At 36.6% G+C, this 22,668-nt stretch overlaps 1 protein-coding gene across 1 annotated transcript; it reads left to right on the top strand.

Moving 5' to 3' along the window:
• The first annotated feature begins 21,526 nt into the window (after positions 1–21,526).
• On the top strand, positions 21,527–22,069 carry LOC137938277 (pentatricopeptide repeat-containing protein At2g03880, mitochondrial-like). The gene has a single exon (XM_068783260.1). The coding sequence runs from the start codon at positions 21,527–21,529 to the stop codon at positions 22,067–22,069; it is 543 nt and encodes a 180-aa protein (XP_068639361.1).
• The last annotated feature ends 599 nt before the right edge of the window (positions 22,070–22,668 follow it).

The raw sequence follows: 22,668 nt of genomic DNA on the forward strand, positions 1-22,668 counted from the left end.
AGAAACAATGTACTCATTATACAATCAATTAATTGTTTTCTCTCTTAATATTTTATGAATCAATTCCTATGCCTAATATTTTTAATGACTCAAATAAATCAAATAGAAAAATAAAACATAGTATAAAAATAAGATATCCAATTATAACTTCATAACATGAACTAAAAACATGGTTCTCCTCATTTGTGCTAATTTAACTCATGACATTACCAGAGGATTTCATAAAGAACAACAAACTGAATAACCAAAAACGTGTTAGTACTTCATCAACTTGAGTCTAATATGTTAATCTTATAAAAAAGAAATAGAACATGAGATGAAGAGCTGATATGAAAGAGTCATTTATGACCAACAAGAGAAAATGTGATGACTTTGCTAATGAAAGAGTCATATATGTCAGTGCTATTTAATAGAAAAATGACCAACAAAGAGCTTAATTATTACCATTCACAGAAATAATATTGGAGGAATCAAAATTCGGAACAGATAAAGTTTGATGAATTACAAAATAAACAACAATGCTTACTAAAACATGCCATGAAACCAAAAATTGAATATTTACCCACATAAATAAATTCAAACAAATAAATCAACAAACGAGTAGGCTTAAATTATAACACATAAACGATTTATATCAGTTTATAATGGCATAAAAACTTTATCTCTAAAGGAATTTTCTATTGTTGTGGGGGACTAAAAAATTATTTTAAATGTTTCTATCCAATCCAAATTAATCACTTAAATATAACAATTAACACGTGAGGTTAAATTATTAGCTTTCCATGGTTATTCACAAGTTTGTATGTCATTAACTTTATGTGACTAAACTTAATGTCACTAGACATTTTTCATAATTAAGAATGTTGTGGTTATTACTTAATTATTCAAATGTAAACAAAATATGACATCAAAATAATTGACTAAAATTTATGCCAATTATTAATTTCTCATATTTAGGTTGATCATAATATGCATAGAAGATTAAGTATTCATAAAACCAAAATAAATTTTTATACTGATAAAAATTATCTAACACATGCATATTAAACATTCATATATGCATATCCAATTATTTAATCCATATGCACTAAAATGAAAAAGAATGAAAACTAAAATATTCTATTTTTCCTATTATTTATATATAAATTAAATGTATCCAATGATAACACTGGGCTTGGATGGGCCGTGAGCACGTTTGGTGCTCTTGCGCGTATAGCGGTGCGGGACAGCCGGAGAGCACGATGTCGTGCTCCAGGCCTTGGCTGCGCTCTAATGAGAGCATGGAACACCGGTGCACACAGCACCAGTCTCTGCTTTGTTCGCTCGAGCCGCTCTCAGCTGCTCACAGCTAGGCGTCTCGTCCGTTCGGGACTCTACTCACCATCCCCGCGCCGCTGTCTCCTTGCTCTGATGCCATTATCGCCGGTATGCGTTCGACGAGCACAACACGCCTGTGTACACAAGATTCCATTACAACGTCTCTCTCTCTGTGCTCTGTGACTTCTCCTCTCGGCTGCGCTTCGACGCAAATTCTGGTGTTCATTGCCTCCCACCAAAGCAACGTCTCTCAACCGAGAATCAGTTGTGCGCAATGCCGGTCTCCAGGCGACTAGAAATGAGGAACAGGACTAACTGGAGTCGGGAAGAAAATGCGCACAAAACGTCAATGGTTCGACGCCAGCGCACAAAACGAGCCCCGTCATTCGGCTCCCCTCGTCGACGATCCCCTCTACAGACCCGAACGACGGTTGATGGCTGGTTGTGGGCATTTTCTTCCCTCAGGTGCATCTGTTCCCACTAACATGTTGGCACCTCCAACGCCCTAAGCACAACCTACTCTGGTGCACCAGTGCAATCATACTGTCTGGTCGGGGATGTTGTTCGGAGACATCACTGCCTCTCATGGACGTTGTCTAGCTGGGGAGCGCCAGCGTGATTGAGATCCACTAGGCACACAACGTATTCACAATCGCACGTGCCACCACTAGCGATCGAAGAAACGTGGGGCTCATAAGGCCTCATCGTAAGTCTACATCCTCCTCTACTCGAAAACGACATGTAAATTTTTATTTTTTTTACGGCAGAATAAAAACATAAACAACATTTTACAAAAAAAAAATAATGGAATTGTAATCAAAATGAGAGATTCCAAAAGTAAATCATAATTTCTAAAGCAATATAAAATTCATAAAAAGAAAATCGAAAACCCAAGATGCATACCTTCAGTCATGGTAGACAAAATTCCAAACATTTGCAGAGAAACCCACAGATGGAGAAAACTCAGGCTTATTTCTAGACCAAATCCCATTTAATGTATAATCCAAACTTAGGCTCACTACCCTTACATCTATGGAAAACTACCTAATAATGGGTTAAATCTAAAAAAGGGAAAAAACTATCAAAGGGGTCATGTGCCATTCTAAAAGGAGGGAGTGGAGGAAGAGTGATGAGATGCTTGGTAATGGGATTGTAGAGATAGTAACTGAGGTTGAGATTAGTGTGGATTTTCTTGCACAAGAAGATGACCCCATTGCATGAACCCATATTCTTGATGTTCTAATATGAAGGGAAGACTAGGGAGTCTTGGAGCGTGAGTGCTCCTTTTTCGTCCATACGTATGAAGCCATAGTCGTAGTATTTGAGATAGACAAAATCAATGTCAATTGATTTGGCAGTGAAAGAAGCTAACTTTCGTGATCATATTCTGCCATTTCTTTAAAATAACTTCACACTTGAGCTATCATTTCTTGGGCAGACGTGAAAGAATTTCAAGTGAGATGTCTTTGTTGAGGACTGTGGAGCCTGGTCCATTGCACATGACTCTGTTGCCGAAATAGAGACAATGTGCGAACAGAGTCCCTCGGCTGGAAGACTTCGTGTCTATTGTCAAAACAGGGATGTTGCGCATAGAGAGTCTCGCATTGCATTGTTTGTTCACTATTGAGAATAATCATAATTTGTCGCATTTTTTGTGATTTCTCGTTTACTTAGACAAAGAGGGGGCGGGGTCACATAGAATAAATTTTGAAAAGATTTTTGGTAGGAAAAAGGTAGATCTGTTAAGCACTTTGGGTGGTCGACCGGGAATGGAAGGTCAACTCACTGTTGGCAAACCATGTGTGCTCTTTCGTGAATTGCGTGGCAACTTGCGAGTGGGGGTGGAAACCAAAATGTGGCAAAAAATTATAGAAAAGGCAAGATTTAACTGGCTCAACGCCGTTGCCAGCGCCGTAGCCAGAGCTGTTGTGCTACACCGCTGCCGTTGCCATTGCCGGTGCTTTAGGTCAGGACTTCGAATCTGTTTCTGAATCAAAAACAGAGTCTCTCGGCATAAAGAGAGACTCGAGAAGAATGACAATGTTGTCGTCATCGTTGTCGAAGTTACTGATCGTTGCCGTCGCCGTTATCGAAGCTGTTGTTCGATGCTGCTGTCGAAAGAACAGAGTCTCGAACTTATCGGAATAGAGAGGTTTATGGAACTCCCTCGGGATTTCGTATCGGTGCCTGTGTGTGCGCCAGGAAGACGAAGCGGGGAGAATTTTTGGTCTGGACGAAACTCATTGAGACGAAATAGAGAGAAGACTCTCTCGGGTTGTATTTCTGGTGTTTCAACTGATCTATAAAATCCTCTTCAGCTCCCGTGGACATAGGCAATTTGCCGAACCACGTAAAATATTGTGTCATGCAGGATTACTTGTTACTTGTCTTGTTGTCATCGACAATTTTTCCCTAAAAACTTGTATAAGACCGGAAAGAATATAAGAAGCAAGAATATGTTCTTCAATGAGAAGATTGTGTACAGGGACAAGTCCAGTACAATTGCTGAAGCATCTCCTCAGAAGTTCGACTTTGTCAGATTGGTTGACCTACCAGAGGCCACAGTGCAGTGCAGAGATGTGAGTGACGAGGAGAGTGGGTCCAGTGCACCCACTCCTATTATTCCACAATCAGATCCAGAGTCGTCCACTCTTGTAGGTGTAGTTCGCAGATCAGTAAGGACAATTCATCCTCCACAACGTTTCTCACCTAGTTTGAATTATATTTTGTTGACAGATGGTGACGAACCGCAGAGTTACAAAGAAATCTTGAAAGATGAATATTCTAGCAAGTGGGAGTTGGGCATGAAGGATGAGATGCATTCACTATTAGGGGATCAGACATGGGAGTTGACAAAACTTCCACAAGGTAAGAACTGTATTGATATGTTGACAAAGGGTGTTACTTTTGAGAAACTGAAGTTGTGTCCAACTTCAGGTTGGTCTTCAAGTATGAAGACAGGGGCATTGAGTTGCAGAGGTGGAGGATATCATGTTTGAGGAAGAGGGCGGTGCAGTTGGTGAACCAGTCTCCAAGTGGGAGAATTGTTGAGGACTGTGGAGCTTGGTTCACTGCAAACGACTCTATTGCCGAAACAAAGACGGTGTACGAACAAAGTCCCTCGGCAAGAAGACTTTGTCTCTGTTGCCGAAACACAGTCGTTGCGCATAGAGAATCTCTCGGGAGGAAACTGCTACTCTATTGGCGAAATAAAAACCCTAAGGGTTTCTGGACAAGGTCAGGGTGAAAAACAGAGGAGCTCTCAGAAAAACAGGGAGGGGTTTTTTGAGAGACCTTCATGCGACGTCGTGGTTTGGAGAAAGAGTACTCAGAGGCTCGACGTTGTTGTCAGAGCTGCTGTACGACGCCACTACCGTTGCTATAGGGCGGGATTTTGACTCTGCTCCTGAAACATTATAGAGTGTGAAACAGAGTCTCTCGGCATAAAGAGAGACTCGAGAAGAACGGCGACGTTGTCATCGCCGTTGCCGAAGTTACTGTTCATTGCATCTGCCGTCACCATTATCGGTTCTACTGTTTGACTCTACTGTCAGAAGAATAGAGTCTGGGACTTACCAGAATAGAGAGGTTTACGAAACTCCCTCGGGATTTCGTATCGGTGTTTGTGTGTGCTCCAGGAAGACGAAGCAGGGAGAAGTTTCGGTCTTGCCGAAACTAGTTGAGACGAAATAGAGAGAAGACTCTCTCGGGTTGTGTTTATGGTGTGAGAAACAAATTGTATTGTGATGCTTCAATTTATCTATAAAATCTTCTACATCTCCCGTGGACGTAGGAAATTTTTCGAACCACATAAAATATTGTGTCGTGCATATTGTGTCTTGATTACTTGTTATTTGTTTTGTTGTCATCGATGATTTTTCCCTAACAGTCATCAGGCAAGCTGACCTCCATTAAAACAATATTAGAGTAGTAGGTCGATCCCCAAGATGCAAGAACAGAGCAAGATTCGATAATAAAGATGGAAAATGTGGACTAAAGGAAGATGGTATGATTTGGCAATGCTACAAGGCAGAAGAGAGCAAGTCCTACCTCACTTACATATAAACCGAAGGGGCTACCTGTTCTAGTCTGATTTGGAATCCTTGTTTCCCGTAGAGTTTCCTTTTACATAATACTTGCTAAACATGGAGCTCTACTTTCCTTCCTTGATATTTCGCTGCCTGAGATTTCACAGTTGATAGTTTTTAAGTCTATGATGTAGTTTGAATTTTGTCATATATAGAAGCACCTTGTTGTGCTGTGGAGAAAAAGTAAAAGGATCACTTGAAAAAATTTTAGAATTATGCAATTGAAACATAAATCTCAATAACTAAAATTATATTTTAATCTTCAACATTTCAAAGAGGAAATTCATTAAATATTACTTTGAATTGTTGTAGCTTTAAATTTTTTATGTAATTATTAGATAAACTAATTAAATATTACTTTATAGGTGGGGTACCATTGCACAAAAGTAAAATTTTCTCACAAAAACTATAGAAAATGAATTGATCAAAATTTGAAATTTTAGTGGTTTTGAGAATTTCTCACTCAATATGCCCCTACATGAAGGTTGTTGTTGTCCAATCTAATTACACCCAATTAGCAACTCATGTAATAAGAAGGATTTTGTGGAAAATTATTATTATTTTTATTATATTTCAAGGAATTTTACCCGAATATTGGATTTAAAATTTTTATTTACCTGAATAATGACTTTTTAAACTTATTTCCCAAATTATCTGATTTCAACCTTTGGAATCCGCATACGATCCGTCAACTTCCCACGTTAGTAAAGCTTGTCCATATAGCACCATGCTAGCCCATCCTTTAAAACCTAAAATTCCTCCTTTCCCCACTCTCTTTCCTCTTTCCTCTTTCCTTAATGGACATGCTGATGTGGCGCCATTTGGACAAGCTCTGTCGACATGGGCAAATATAAAAAAATAAAGAAGAAAAGATTAAAGGAAAAATACAAAAAAAATAAAATTTAAAATACAAAATGGAAAATAAGGAAAATTAAAAAATTAAAAATGAAATAATAATAAAAAATGAACATAGAAAAAAATAATAATGGTAGGAAAAGTAATTAGTCATTAAAATAAAAAATAACTAATAAAACTAAAAAAATTAATTGAATCAATTAATAGTGAAATAATTATTTAATTATATAAATAGAAAAGGTTACATTAATTAGTTAATTAAGTAAGTCCTACATGTTTGATTAAATAGTTGATTAGTTATATAATTAAATATATCAACTGGCTAGCTAATTACCACAAATCATCATGTAAATGATTATTTTCTTACCAAATCAGTAATTATTCAATCAGTAAATGTATTAAATATAAATTAATCAACTAGTGTTAGTTGCAGTCAAATAGTAAATTATTCTAGTTTTTAATACCAACTCCATTGGAATGTGTTCAATTAATTAAATAATTATGTAATTACTGCTTATTCAATTAAATAATTGATTAATTATTACATTAAATAGGTCAATTGGCCAATTTACTACCACAAATCATGGGTTTTTAATTATTTTCTTACCTAATCAATAATTATTTAATTAGTAAATATATTATTTTAATTAAGTAGTATTAGAACTCATTAAATAGTTTGTCATTGTGGTTCTTACAGACTCCATTAATCCTATAAACCAAATTAATTAGTGAATTATATAATAAGAATGGGTTCACTTAATTAGATAATTAAGTAAATCGACTAAAGTCATCAATAAAGGTAACAAAGTACTTATATTGTGCATGCAAGATAACAAGAACAATTCCCCAAACATCACTATGAATAAGATCAAAATAGTGGGACGCATGCGAGGCATAATGAGGAAAAGGTGAAACTTTACTTTTGCCAAGTTTGCTTGATGAATAACCAAAAGAAAGATAAAGAGAATAGCATGTTGGATTGCCTAATAAACCAGATTTAAACATTGTACGAAGAGCATCTAAGTTTGGGTGCCCTAGACGTCTATGCCACATCTTAGTGCCAGGGCCAACAACATTACATGCAAAAGAAAGTACAGGAGTACGCGGAATAATGGTGGACAGAATAACTTTAAGTGGAAATAGTTGTCCCACTTTAAGCCCCTCGCTATCACCTTCCTCGACGCTCGATCCTGCACAACACAACCAAAGCGAGAGAACTGAACATTACAATTTTCATCAACTAGTTGACCAATAGAAAGAAGATTTGTCGATAGGTTAGGGGACACAAAGACATCAGCTAAGGAGGGGGAGAGATCACCAAGAACACTGATAGGCAGAGAGCTGCCATTAATAGTGTTGATTTGTAGGTTTCTATCATACTCTCTGACATTAGAAAGAGACACGACATTGTTGGTGAGGAGCATCGAAATACCATGGTTGAATAGAGACTTTCTGCCTACCTGAGAGACCAAAAGTAGAAAAAGTAGATATGATCATCTGTTGTACCATTTCAGGGGTGAGTGTGTTCGGATTTATAGGTGCTGGAGGAACTGGAATTGTAGTAACCGGGACGGCAGTCAGCAATGTGGCAGAACTAGAAGTACCAATTGAGGCATGATAAGTCGTATTCTTCTTCTTTTTAGGGCGAGTAGGGCAAGTTGCGATGAGATGACCCGACTTCTTGTAGTAGTTACAAAACTTCTTGGGGAATTCTCGAGCAAAGTGACCATATGCCTTGCAGTGCAACCACTGGAAAGAACTCATGTCCCGACCCTTATATTTCCCTTGCGCTGCATAGGCCACAAGAGCAGAGGTATCAACCTGGACCCGATGTTCCATACCAGCATGAGTAACAATGCGCTGCTCCTCCCTAAGAAGTTCATTCAAACAGGCATCCAGAGACAACATTGGATGACGATTCATTAGATGTGAACGAGCAATCTCAAATTCTGGACGGAGATTCATCAAGAATTGATCTCTCTTGTTGGTTTCATGTACGACTTGCACTATAGAGAGAGCAGCAATTGGGACGTTCTCATAAACGATATCAGTATAGTTAGCCCAAAGATTTTGAAAATCCAAAAAATATTCTTCAATGGAATGGCTTCCTTGCATGAAGTTAGCCATTTCATATTTTACTTGAAACCGTCGAGCCGTGCTGTTTTGATGATAAACCTTGTGGAGGTAATTCCACATATTTGTTGTAGTTTTATAGGGCTTCAGATTAAGAACTAAGTGAGGCTCAATGGATCCAAGTATCCAGGTCATGACCCTAACATCCATGGTGGTCCATTTTGACAATGCTTCAACCTCGCGAGGTGCCGGATCACACCCATCAATATAACCCCATAAATCTTTTTCCATAACAAATAACCGGAACTGAAATGCCCAGGCACTGTAGTTCTTACTCGTGAACCGAATAGGAGAAAAATTTAACTTGTCCGTTGACATGATGAGGGCGAGAGTGGCTGAATAAAATCTTCACAAATTTGGTTTCCGAAGGCCACAAATAGTCGAAAACCCTTGCTGAAATTTTTAGAAAGACCACCTCGCTAAAATTTTCAGATTTACCCCCACCGTCGTTGAAAATTCCAGATCTACCCCCACGGTTTCTATAAATTCCATATCTACCCTCACTGCAGCTGAAAATTCCAAATCTACCCCCACAGTTTCTGAACATTCTAGATCTACCCCCATAGTTTTTGAAAATTCCAGATCTACCCCCACAATTTCTGAAAATTCTCATAAATGCCACCTAAACTGCTGAACATCAATGTACGCAAGCAAAATCAGCAAGGAAGTAGCACTCTGAGCTCAAAGAGAGACATCGACCTGACCTTTCAGCTTCCTTTGACAGAGACTTCGAAAAAGAACCCTTCAGCCCACTCCTCTAAGCTCGGACAGGAGCTTCCGATCAGACATTTTAGCTCCTCGAACAGAGCTACCGTGAGCTCGAACAGATCTTTGAGTCATCAGACAGAGGCTGGTCAGACAGAGACTCGTTGGACAAAGAGAGCTTGAGCTCCAAGCTCACGTTCAACACAGAGAAGTTGAACCACCAAGCTCTGATACCATGACAAACAGAGGTCGACGACAATGAATAGAGGTTGATGGAACAGCCAAGACCAAAGCTTCCAGCTCTGGGTTTTCGTGGACAAAATCACCACGGTTTAAGGCTAACGACACAGCCTAACCAAGAGTACTAAGCTTTGAGATCGGTGGACGGAACCACCACTCCAGAGGCCGACAGAGCAGCGTGAATGAAGAGCTTCACGCTCTGGTTTCGCCGTGTGGAAGAAGAACTTTAGGTTGCTGGAAAAATGTGAGAGATCTCCTCCCATCCTCGTCCTTTTCTATTTAAACTTAGGTTTAGCTTATTACATAACAACCCATAGGCTCAATACAATGCAACCCAGCCCATTAAGCCCTTTCTAATTACCCTATGTACATGACATAAATTATACAACAAATATTAACATAAAATCTATCTAATATACATTCCAACATATTGTAACACAAGGGTTCCCATACATTTGTGTGAATCAAAGAAAAAGTAGCAACACTTTTAAGTTCAGGACGAGGAGAGTATGTGGTCCTCTAGTGCTTGCTTAGCTGACACACTTCAAAATTTAAACTTGAAATATCCTTAAAGGTAGGAAAAAGAAGATGAAGAGATTGTACGGATAGATTTCCCAACCGATTGTGCCATAGACTTGTCTTAGTCTGCTTGGTTGAGATGACATTTATTTGAGGCACATCCAAGTAGTAGAACCCCATTGTTCATAGCCTCCACCAATCACCTACTTCATTGTATGATCATGAAACACACAATAAGTGGGTGAGAAGGTAATGGAGCAATTGAAATGATGTGTAAGTTGACTAACAGATAAAAGATTCAAGGAAAAGGTAGGAACAAAAGAATATCTATGAGCGGAAATGATGGTGTAACAGAGGTGGATCCTTTCCCGAGAACTTTAGTTTGGGAGTCATCAGCTATGGTAACAAATTTATTCGAGAGATAAGGAGAGATAGAGTGGAGTAGATTTTTGTTACCTATGAGATGCTCAGAAGCCCCTGAGTCAATTATGCAGGATGAAGAGGGGGTAGTGGCAGAGAGCATACCTAAATCGGTGGTGGCAGAAGCAATTGAGGAGGAACTTGGAGGAGAGATCATCAGAGTTTGTATTTTCTAGAATAAGTCATACTCATCATCAATAAGGTTTTCTTTTTTTATGGTGGGGTATACTTTTCCTCCTTTGTACCACTTACTGAGGCATTCCTTGCCTTCTGTATTCCTTGCACCTCATCCTCGACCTCCTCTATACTTTCTTCCACGACCTCGGTCGTGGTTGGTAGATGTTCCCCTATGGCCGAAGTACATAGCGGATGATACTTCAGTGGGAGAAGGGAAAGAAGAGTCTAGAATGCGGAGTAATGTGGCACATACATCATCAAAGGTGGGAATAGTAGAGGCACTAAGGAGTTGACTTTTAGTAACCTCAAGATATGGCTTAATATTTGCTAGGCAAATGGCAGTGGCTAAGGCTTCCTTCTGATTATCTTAGACAGAGGCATCGATGGAGTTAGGACTAAGCTAACTTCCATTCTTTAAGAAGGCCTCTAAATTGAGCCAAATATTCATGGATATTTTCTCCTTGTTTAGTATTGAACATACTTTGGAAAATATCATATGCCCTTTGTAAGTTGTCAAAGCTAGAGTACAACTAGCACATGTCTCCCAAATTTGTTTGGTGGTGTCGAGATGAACAACATTGTTGGAGACAAGTTCTTCCATGTTGTTGATGAGCCAACTAATTACCAAAGTGTCATTTTTTAACCACTTAGCGTAAGCAACATCTTCTTCATAAATGGGTGGCCCAAGTTTGGTTAGGTGAGGAAGTAGGTCCCTTGTAATAAGGAACCGTCGAACCGATGTGGACCACCTCAAGTAATTTGATATCCCTTGCAAGGGTATGGTAGTAATCTTGAGAATATCATTCTTGCTACCCTTGTATTCTACAGCCATAAGAGGCAATTCAAGGGTAATAGTGTACTCAAAAGTAAAGTAACCTAAGTAAGCGGCTTGTAGAATCAAGTGAAGCCAAGACTAGCTCGGGTATATGGGAGGAGAACTCAAACTTATCAAGCCTTTTAGGTAAGGAGGGAACCTTCTTAGGCAAGTAAACTTGCTGGCCAAATTTCTATAATTAAGTCTCTTGTCTTCCTTTTAGAGAATAACAAAAATCAATCAATATGCATGAAATCAAGTAAGGTAAGGTGGCATTCCGAGTTAGATCTTTCCATGATCATTCCAAAAATATGTTTGACTCCAACTTGGAATAAACCAGTCTAGATTCAATCCCTCATGAGTTAGGCAAGATATGATTGATTGAAAATTAAATAAATCAGACCTAATCAAGAAGATATTAATTTAATGTGAGTTCTCAAAGAAAACAACAATCTTTCTTCAAAAAGATTGGCGCCAACTAGACTTTCCAAAGAACCACTTCCTTAATTATTTTGTGCTTGCTTTATTTTATGTTAAACACAATATTCCATTCTTGATTTTTCAAGAACAAGCAGCCAACACGTGGCTTAGAATCAAACAAGGTCTGACCTCTTCGTTTTTAAAAACTCTGCAAAAAAAACTGCCTTCTTCTTTTAGCTTTCCCTTTCTTTCTTTTTATTCAAAACTGATGAACCTTGTCATGAGAGATGAGAATATATCTGTAATACTCATATGAGCACTGATACCTCAAAAACAGTTCTCCAACAAAAGTCACAAAACCAAGTAGAGTTCCAACTCTTCAAACAACTCGGTTAATGGAGAAGCTTAGCATAAAAGCTAAGTAATTAGATTTTTGAAATCCAATTGATAAAAAAAAAACCTCATAATAGGCTCAAGAACATTGTTATTCATAAAAAAAATCTTGTTCCCACGAAATAATAAGTCTTCATGCAAAAAAATCTCAACATAACCCAATTTTTAGCCAAGAACTTGCAAACTGATAAAAACAGCCTTCGTAAACTTCTTCAAATTCGAGATGCATAAATCTCAATACTTTCATATGATGAAGACAGTAGTAAAATCATCTTTGAACTATATTCTAGAGGTAATAAAACCAAAAGCATGAAGTCATACTAAAAGGAAAGAAAAAAAAAACTTATCTCAACAAGTTTTATTCTTGTTTCACAAAGAACCTTCTACCAGTAGCTTTGATCATAACTTCTTAGAGCATCATTTTGACCTGGGGATCCTAAATTCAATACTCTCATACCATATTGGATTTAGGACCCCATGCTTGAAACCTCGAGTAAGATGTGAGGGTGAGAAGAGAAGGGAGAGAGAATAGTAGAAAAGAGCAAAGAGAGAGAGAGAGAGAGCTCGGGTAAAGAGGTGAGAAGAGAAAAGGGAGAATAAAGACTTTAGGCTAGGAGAGAGATTCTTCCACGAATTTGAGAAGAGGAGGGCTTGATTGAAGTCTTCAACCAAGACCCATATTTATACTATTTCCATTACATATTTAGGAAAACTTCTCAATCAATTAGGATCCCTAATTACATCAATCATGATTAGTTAAATTACATCAATCAATTACATTAATCAAGGAAGATTGCCAAATCTTCCAACTCATTCTATCTCATGTGAAGACTCATCATGCCACCTCATGTGGTGACTCATCATGCCACCTCATGTGGGCATGGTGGGTTTGGCCCCACCTTCTAACACACTTCAATTGTGTTCTCAAGTTCATATAATTCAATTTTACTATGTATTAAAAATTTAAGGGAAACTGGAATTTATTGATCTGATTGAATGAGTACAATGGTTCTCTATTTATAATAGATTAATAAGAAGAATCAAACTAGAATTAAACCACCCAAGTCTGAATTACATCCAAGGTGAATCTCCTAAAACAAGTAAATAACTATTAAATAATTAAAGAACTAGTAGAACTAAAAGGCCTTTGTGTGAGAGTTCCTTTCATAAGACTCATGTAAGATTTCGTCATATAAATCCTTGAGTGTGAAACTCTTTACTATGAGAGTTGTTGAATTTATGAAAAAGAGAAATACTTCATTGACTTCCTAAAACTTCTTATAATCAGAGTACATAAACCTCTATTTATAATAGAGGAAGGTAGTAGAGTCCAATTACAATAAAACTACCTTTGTCCCAATTACACCCAAACTGTAACACTTAAAGATAAGTCCTAGCATAATTAAATAACTGGATATAGATAAAAGACAAATATAACTCAAACTAGAACTCTTTAAGGACGTGACCAAAAAATAAAGATGCCTTTGTGAGTCCTTCTTGATCTTCCAACTTATGTGATAAGGATGCCAGCTCGTGGTAATCATGGTGGGTGCTACTTATTATGGGCTTGGGCCTTCTTGTAGGCCTTCTTTGGTCATGTAGCCCATCTTATAATAAACTTAGATATGTGGGTCTTCCTTGGTTATGTGGGTTTGGGCCCTATCTTCCAACACTCCCCTACAAGCTGGGGGTAAGAGAACATCAAGAACTCCTAGTTTGCTGCAAATGATTTATAAAATCTTTTTGTTTAAAATGGTAGTCCTCCAATCTTCCAACACTCCCCCTCACATTGGTGTGACCCAGCTGACCAATTCAAGGGAGTATAACATTGATGTAATAATAAGTTCCTCCGTCATGGTGTTCCAACCGTTGACATTTGATATTTTTGACGGGGTATTAAGCTCATCCGTCATGGAATCCCAACCATTGACACTTGATATTTTTGACGGGGTATTAAGTTCCTCCGTCATGAAATGCCAACCATTGACACTTGATATTTTTTACGGGTTATTAAGTTCCTCCGTCATGGAATCCCAACCACTGACATTTTTTATATTTTTGACGGTGTATTAAGCTCTTCCGTCATGGAATGCCAACCATTGACATTTTTTATATTTTTGAAGGGGATAAATAAATAATCATATGAGGAAAGATACCGAGGCCACCTCTTCTTCAATAATAATGTCTCAGCCAAAGAGACATAATAGCAGCAACTGTAATGTAACATGACCATCTTCCAACACATATAACACGAACCAAAATAATAAACCTTGTAGAAGGATCCATGAAATAATCATAATCCGATATAAATACTTTTTCTTAGATGCATAAGCTTCATCTTTTGTGCTCCCCCTTTCTTGAATATTTTGGTCACATAAACTTGTTCACAACTTATGGAATAAAATATTTTTTTCTTGTACTTCTTCTACTTCTCCCCCTCAAGCTGGGAGTTAATGGCAGTGATCCCAGTTTGAACCAAATATCATAGATGTCGCAATAAGCCCAAATATCAGAGATGTATAAATAAGCCCTCAAACCAGGGAGAAGTGAGATATTTTCCTGATATAGAAACTCAAAAAGTTATGAAAAATAATGGGCTTAAATTCTGATTTTCCAATGCAACAGAATACCAGCATGACCTTTGATTCTTCCAATGCGAATATATCTTAAAACATAGATTGAATTGACATAAAATTTTCTCCTTATGAAACTAGACTTAAATACCTTTCATCTAAGTATAAATTCACATCATAAAATATAATTATAAGAAGATAAATAATCTGATAGATTTTGGTCTTTGTCATCTTACTGAAATATAATTATTAGAAGATAAATAATCTGATAGATTTCGGTCTCTGTCATCTAGCTAAATTAAGTACTGTTTCTCCTTTTTTTCTAGCATGACCATCGACTCTTCCAAGATCAATATCTCCTTATAAAAAACTCAGATAGAGAATTGGTTGAATAGGTAAGAAAATAGACTTACATATATTTCTTTTGATATATAATTCTACATATAAAGTCTCTTTATTGATAGCAAAAAATACCTCTGAATTTGAAGCTTCCCGCTGCTGCTTGAACCTCTTTTTCAATTTGACCTTTGCTGCTTCCAATATTGATTGATCTTTGTAGATAACTCAGATAAAAAATTGGTTGAATAGGTAAAAGAATAGACTTACAGATCTTTCTTTTGATATACATTTCTCCATAAAAAATCTAGTTCTTGATAGCATAAAATACCTCAGAATCTGAAACTTTTTGCTGCTGCTCTAACCTTTTTGCAATCTGACCTTCGCTCATTCAAAAATAGATATCTCTTTGTAGATAACTCCGATTGGAAAAAAAATCATTTTTCCTTGGAAATTAGATTCAAATATCTTTCCTTCAATATATAATTTGAAATATGAAAACTCAGTATAAAGGTAAAAAATGAAAAGCAAACTACGGGTGTAGGGACTGAAAAAAAATAACTTCAAACCTAGACTTAGGGTTTAGGGTTTAGAGAAAAGGATCTCATTATCTCTATGGGTTGACCAAGTCAACTCACATAACCCGTTCCGTTACCATGTTGAATTTATGAAAAAGAGAAATATTTCATTGACTTCATAAAACTTCTTATAATCAGGGTACATGAACCTCTATTTATAATAGAGGAAGGTAGTGGAGTCCAATTACAATAAAACTGCCTTTGTCCCAATTACACCAAAACTCTAACAAATAAAGGTAAGTCCTAGCATAATTAAATAACTCAATATAGATAAAAGACAAACATAACTCAAACTAGAACTCTTCTAGGATGTGACCATAAGATAAAGATGCATTTGTGAGTCCTTCTTGATCTTCCAACTTATGTGATAAGGATGCCAGCTCGTGGTAATCATGGTGGGTCCTACTTCTTATGGGCTTGGGCCCATCTTGCGGGCCTTCTTTGATCATGTGGCCCATCTTATAATACACTTAGATATGCGGGCCTTCCTTGGTTGTGTAGGTTTGGGCCCTATCTTCCAACAAGAGTCACATAAGACTCTTTCATATAAAAATTAGACTTCAAGCACAAGCATTCATGCAATCACACAATGAAAACACAACAATTTATAGTGGTTCAAAACCTGATGTTGTCTCAAATTGCCAATCTACTCCCAAGGTGTTTTTCTTAAGAGTTAATTCACTATATTTGGGTTGTCTAACTACACTTATAATAAATTTCCTCTAAAATCAATTATAATGTTGCTGACATAAAGACTCACACCACTCAATTGATTATAATACTCAATTTATAATAGCTCCCTTCACATAGAAATACAACAACAACTAGGTCATACAACCCTAACCCTTAAAGAGATTTTCCAATCACTCACTTGGCAATTTCACCTAGACCACCAAATAGGTTTTGTAGCAGTAGTAGCTCATTAGGCACACCAATCCAAGACCCAAACAATGTTATCACAATTTAAGCCCACAATTATTGTTTTGAAAAACTTCGATGATTTCAAAGTATGAGATATTTTAGTTTAAACTTACTTGACCAAGTGTATTCTATTGACTCCAATATAAAAGGCACATAAGCACTTGGATTTTGAAAATACCTTTAACAATTCGTGATTTGAAGAAAACTACTAATTCTCAACAGAGCCTCTTCTCTCTCCTATCTGATTGGACAAGGGTTTTTTGGTCAGACAACTTTGCTTTTTTGGCTTTGCTTTCTATGTTTAGCTCTCTCATCCAATCCAATGATGTTGCTACATTGTTAAGATAATGTGCTTTTTGGTATTGAGTTGCTTGCTTCTATGAACCGCTTTGATGGATCATGGCTGATCAAATGATATGCTGCCAAAACTTTTATTTAAGGCTTTTTAAAGCTATTGATCATACTTTAATGTATATCATTAGTAACCTATATGTTCGTTATCATCAAATTTATCTGAGCATGAAATTGAGTTTTTGTCGTCTAAAATATCAAGAGGAAATACTACAAATTTCCTCTTAAGCTTTTGATCAATATAATAAGTCAGTTATATGATTTGGAGACTTACAAAACTCTAAATGGAAGCTCAAAATATTGCCTACGAACATTTTGGGCACTCTTTGTTCAAGCAATAGATCTTGTTCGAATGACATTATCTTCTTCTATTGTACCATCTTTGTTCGGACAATAATCTTTCTTCAAACAACTCTCTTCTAATAATTTACTGTTGTTGAGTCTTATTTGAACAACTTGCTTCGGGCAACTCGTTGATGCCAAGTCTTGTTCAAACAATTGGCTTTGTTTGAACAACAATTGACTTCGTTAGGATATCTTCTTTCTAGTAGCTTTCTTTGATCATTTCTTGTTCGTTTGACAACTTTTTCATTTGAACAAATTGCCTCCATTGGTTTATTTTTTATTTCTTACTCAAACGATGAGCTTTGTTCAAATAATATGTGCTTCTACAACCTTATATTGATTTTAAAATATGTTCATTATGTTTCTCAAGCACATTATTAGTTTCATTTGTTTGTTATCAAAATTAAATGACATGAGAATTTCTAGACAATCTCTATTTAATGTTTCTTGAGAAAACTTAGTTAGATCTTACCTCATTGTGTCCCTCAAGAAAAATAGAAAAACACTACCTTACATTAATTTTTTTTTGGGGGGGGGGAGGGCGGGTGGTTAGTCAACATGACTAAGGACATGAAAATCAAGCGCATTACTCAGTTCATGTCTTGATGTCGTTAGGGAACGCCAAAGATCATGTCATGTACATGATTATCCATGACTCGGGAGTTCATGTCCCAAGAGTAAACGGCAAAAAGCACTTTCCGCCCGATTTTGAGAATCATGTACATGACACTCGCGGGACGCTCTCTCAGGCCTCTGTCTCTCGCACACCGTCACTCTCATTTTCGCTCTCTGGTTCCTGCAGCTCTCTTTCGTTCCGCAACCCTCTCTCGTTCTCTGCTCCCTCTCCTGTCTCTAACGTCCCTCTCCGGTCTCTCTCTCTCCGATCTCCCTCTCTATGACGTCCTTCTCTCCTTCTCGGACTCGCTCTCCCTCTGAACCTCCCGCTCGCTTCTCCCTCTCTCTTATCTCTCTGTCTCTTCTCCCTCTCTTCTCCCTTTCGACATCGTACTCCCTTCTCCCTCACGCTATTATCTTTTCCCCCAAAAGACCTTCCAATTTCTTGTAATTTTCACTGTTTCAGTTTTGATTTTCTTCGATTTTGACATTTGGGCTTCGATTTCTTAATTTCTACTTCGATTCGACATCGATTTCCCCATTCGGCTTTGATTTCAGCTATCGGCTTTGGTTTAATAGCCATCCTCCCTCTCCTCTCCCTCTCGACCTCCATCGTAGAGCACGGGAGGTCGAGTCGCCGTTGCCCGCTGGCTCGCTGCTGAGGAAGACGACGATGGTTTAATTTTTTTCGAAGTTAGAAAAAATTAAACTATCGTCATCAAAATCATTAATTTATAAAATAATTATTTTTATTTATTTAATATATTTATTTTTTAATTACTATATTAAAATAGTGATTTAATAGTCATAATTAAAATATTTTTAAAATAAATATTTGATAAACTATTTTGGCATAATTATCCGATTGCTATAGTTAATTAAACCAATGGTTTTAAATTCTGTGATAATATATTATTAATTAATAATACATAAAATATATTATGTACAAATATATAGTGTGTTAAATTTATGATTAGATCAATTTTTTCTCTTAAATTATTTATTTTTAGGTTAAAGTATATCATATGTTATTAATAAATAAATAACTCAACGTATTACTTTCGTTTTTGTTATTTATAACATTATTTATTTATTATTTGTAATTAATCATGTGCGTATTTCATTGGCTCATGTAATTACCATATTAATGCACAATAAAATATCTAATTCGATTAATAAATATATTAATATATTTAATTATACATTAAACAACTTATTCGTGTAGTAATAATGGTTGTTGTACCTAATTTGGGGTTTAAGAATTATGTTGTAATTAAGTGTACCGTAAAGGTTTAGAGATTCTCTTGTTTTTTATGTTTTTCTCATGTTGGGGCACTAACACTGCAAACTATTTTCCAGTGCACATGAAGTCGTCAACACTAACACCAAATGCGAAGATGATCTTCATGTACATGACTGACATGATCTTCATGTTGGACATGAACTTGATCTTCATGTATCCATTTGGGGGACTAACCCCCCCCTTTTGTGTCTTCCTCCTCAACTTTAAACTAGCAAAGTTAAGCCCTTGATCGACTTGCTCTAATACTAAATTGTTACAAACTTAGATTGGAAGCAAAGCTTTAAGTCGAAGTTCAATAACTTGGTGTCAAAGATCAAAATAAAGAAATAGATAGAGTTAGATGATAGAGAGAGAGAGAGAGCAAGAGATGCCATGCTAGGTGTAGACTTATAGGAAACAAAGAGAGATTCTCAAAATATTCCTACAATTCTATACTTGTTCCTAAACTACCCCTGCATTCTCTCCCTTAAGTGGCACGGGCCATAAAATAAATTACTCCAAATTACCTTTGTCCACCATAATTATCCAAAATCCCCTAGAAAAAAAATGTAAAACATGATTATTCAATATCTATAGTTTTTAAATCCATTATGCACATTTGTACATGATTTAAAATGAGTTATTGGACAATGGTATTGGCTATGCAATTAGAGTTGATAAATGAGAATTTTAACACACTCAGTGTGATCTAGAAATTTTGATAGTATTATTAATTTGAAACTTAGAGATATGTGGATATCTATAACATATTTTGGTAGTAATATAAGGGGAGGGGGGGGGGGGGGGGGGGGGGGGGGGGGGGGGGGGGGTGTGCGGTTTGTCCACAATGAAGTGGAATGAATTCCCCCCGCTCATTTCCTCTTCTCCTCTCCTCTCGTTCAGCCTTCGTCTCCCGACGATTTTTTTCGCCCGACTTCTTCTCTCTTTGTCGCTGTCTCTGCTCGCTCGGCTCTTGTCTGCTCGCTCTGCTCCTCTCGCTCGGTGCTTGTCTTTGTTCTCTGCTCCCTCTGCTGTATCTGCTCCCTCTCTTTTGTTATCTCTCGTTTTCGCCCCATCTCCCTCTCTCGTCTCTTTCTCTCTCGGCCTTTCCCTTCCCTCCCCCTCTCTCGTCTCCGTCTCTCTTTTCCCTCTAGGCCTCCATCTCTTTTCACTCTCGGCCTCCCTCTTCCTTCTCGTTCTCGCTCTTCTCTTTCCTCCTCCCCCGATTTCCTTTGATTTAACCTATTCTGGTTTCGATTTCCTTCAATCTTCTTCGATTTTCGACAGTTAAGCGTCGATTTCTTCCATTGGGCTTACATTTCCCCATTCGGTGGTGATTTCCCCCAAATTTCAGAAGGTAATCCGAAACCCTAATTTTTTTTTCAACTAATTTAGTGTTGTGTTTGAGTTAATTTGAATTTTCCTGCGTAATTTATCTTGATTGTGGCCAAATTTTGGGATGTAGGGTTAAGGTTTATGGGATTTAGGGTTCAAATTCGTGTTGATAGGGTTTAATTTCGGGATTAGAGTTGGGGTTTGGGACTTTTGGGGTTTTAAGGTCTAGGGTTTAGTTTTGAAGAGTAGCTTTTGTTTAGGGTTTAGTTTTGGAGTGATGCCTGATGTGTTTAGATGTTGTACGGATCTTTGATACGACTTGGATACGATGTTGATTCCTTTTCAGCCAATGCACTTGTTGATATTTATGCTAAATTAGGAGATATTGAAGCTGCTATGATAGTTTTTGAGAAAATTTTGTTATGTATTACTGCAAACAATTATAGTTCGACTCATGGTCAGTTTTTTTATTTTATTTTTTAAATTCTTATAAAAAAATGTCACTTCTTTCTCCTTTTATGGTTGAATATATTTCAAAAGTAAGTTCTATAGAAATGGGAGCTCGAAATGAGGAATGACTTCTCTGTGTTGTATTTGGGTGGTTGAATTTAGGTAAAAGTAAACGCTAGGCGGTCTCCAACATATCGTTGAGGGAGAAACTTCCCCATCGGATAAAGGCTGACTTCTTTGCATTTTGTTTTCTTGGAGTTGTTTCTATGAAATTCTCACGATTTTAAAATAAACTTGAGGTAAAGTAGAGTGACATTTAGTGTTTCACTGAAAGGAGGTTTGGAAGACCACAGAGCGGAGATTATTATGTGAGAATAGATCCAGAAGTTTTATCAGTGCTGACTTACATGAGTCAGTATGGTTCCTTTAGAAGATATAGCATAAAAATCAGTATCTTGTGTTTGAATTTATTGTAGAATCATAAACCGAACTAAGCAGTAAGTCTTTTATAAATTGGCTTGAAGACAGTTACTGTACCTGATAGCTAAAGTGTATCAGCGCGACCTTGTAAAAGGTCTTCTCTTTTGTGAATAGCCAGTTCAGTGAACTAGTTAAGGCTTTTCTTTGCATAGCCAATTGAGCGAACTAGTAAATGTTGTATGGAAAGGTTGCATATGTCTAATGGATCTTTGATACGACTTGGATATGATGTTGATTCCTTTTCAGCCAATGCACTTGTTGATATTTATGCTAAATTAGGAGATATTGAAGCTGCTATGATGGTTTTTGAGAAAATTTTGCTACCTAATATTGTTTCATGGAAAACTCTTATTGCAGGTTGTGCTCTTCATGGTTTCCATGATCTAACACTGGAATTGTTGCAAGAGATGAAAGCGTTAGGCACAACTCCAAACATGTTCACTCTATCTAGTATTCTTAAAGCTTGTGCAGGCATGGGAATGATCGATTTGGGCAGGCAAATTAATTCACATTTGATGAAAGTGGGTGTTGATACTGATGTATTTGTCTGTGTGGGACTTGTTGATATGTACTCAAAATGTGGGCTTATGGAGGATGCAAGAAGGGTTTTCAATTTGATGCCTATGCAGGATTTAATTTCTTGGAATTCTATAATCTCAGCCTATGTACAAAATTTGAATGATGAAGAAGCCATATCACTTTTCTGTGAGATGCAAAAATAAGAGTTTAACTGTAACCAGACAACATTGTCCACTATTCTGAAATCAATTGCTAGCTTGCAGTTAATTGATGTGAGCAAAGAGATCCACTCATATGCTATCAAATTGGGGTTGGAGTCTGATGTTTATGTTACAAATAGTCTTATCGATGCATATGGCAAATGTCATTATACTGAGGATGCAAGGAAAGTTTTTATCATTTTATACCTTTTTGTCACGTGTTTTATTTTTATTTATTAAGTATTTTTATACTATATATTATGTTATTACAAAATAATTTATTTATTAATTATATTCATTTATGTTATTTTTAACTGTTTTAAGTAATTTAAATAATTTATTCTAGTCACACGTAATTAGTATATTAAGTTATAATAAATTGTAATCATTATGGTTTAATTATCCAATTTTTATAATTAATTAAACCATTAGGTTTATTTATTATATTCCCTTATATTATTTTTTAATTTTTATTATTTTTATATAATTTATTCTAGTCACACGTAATTAGTATATTAATTTATAATGAATTGTAATCATTAATTGGTTAATTATCCAATTGCTATAATTAATTAAACCATTATATTTATTTATTATATTCC

The sequence above is a fragment of the Aristolochia californica genome, unplaced genomic scaffold (assembly GCF_029961685.1).
Source record: "Aristolochia californica isolate CCGP_79_NKW_82.1479 unplaced genomic scaffold, dmAriCali1.0.hap1 SCAF_8, whole genome shotgun sequence".
NCBI lineage: Eukaryota > Viridiplantae > Streptophyta > Magnoliopsida > Piperales > Aristolochiaceae > Aristolochia > Aristolochia californica.

Coding starts and splice junctions, on each gene's coding strand:
- LOC137938277 (XM_068783260.1), top strand. CDS start 21,527: ATGGAAAGGTTGCATATGTCTAATGGATCTTTGATACGACTTGGATAT.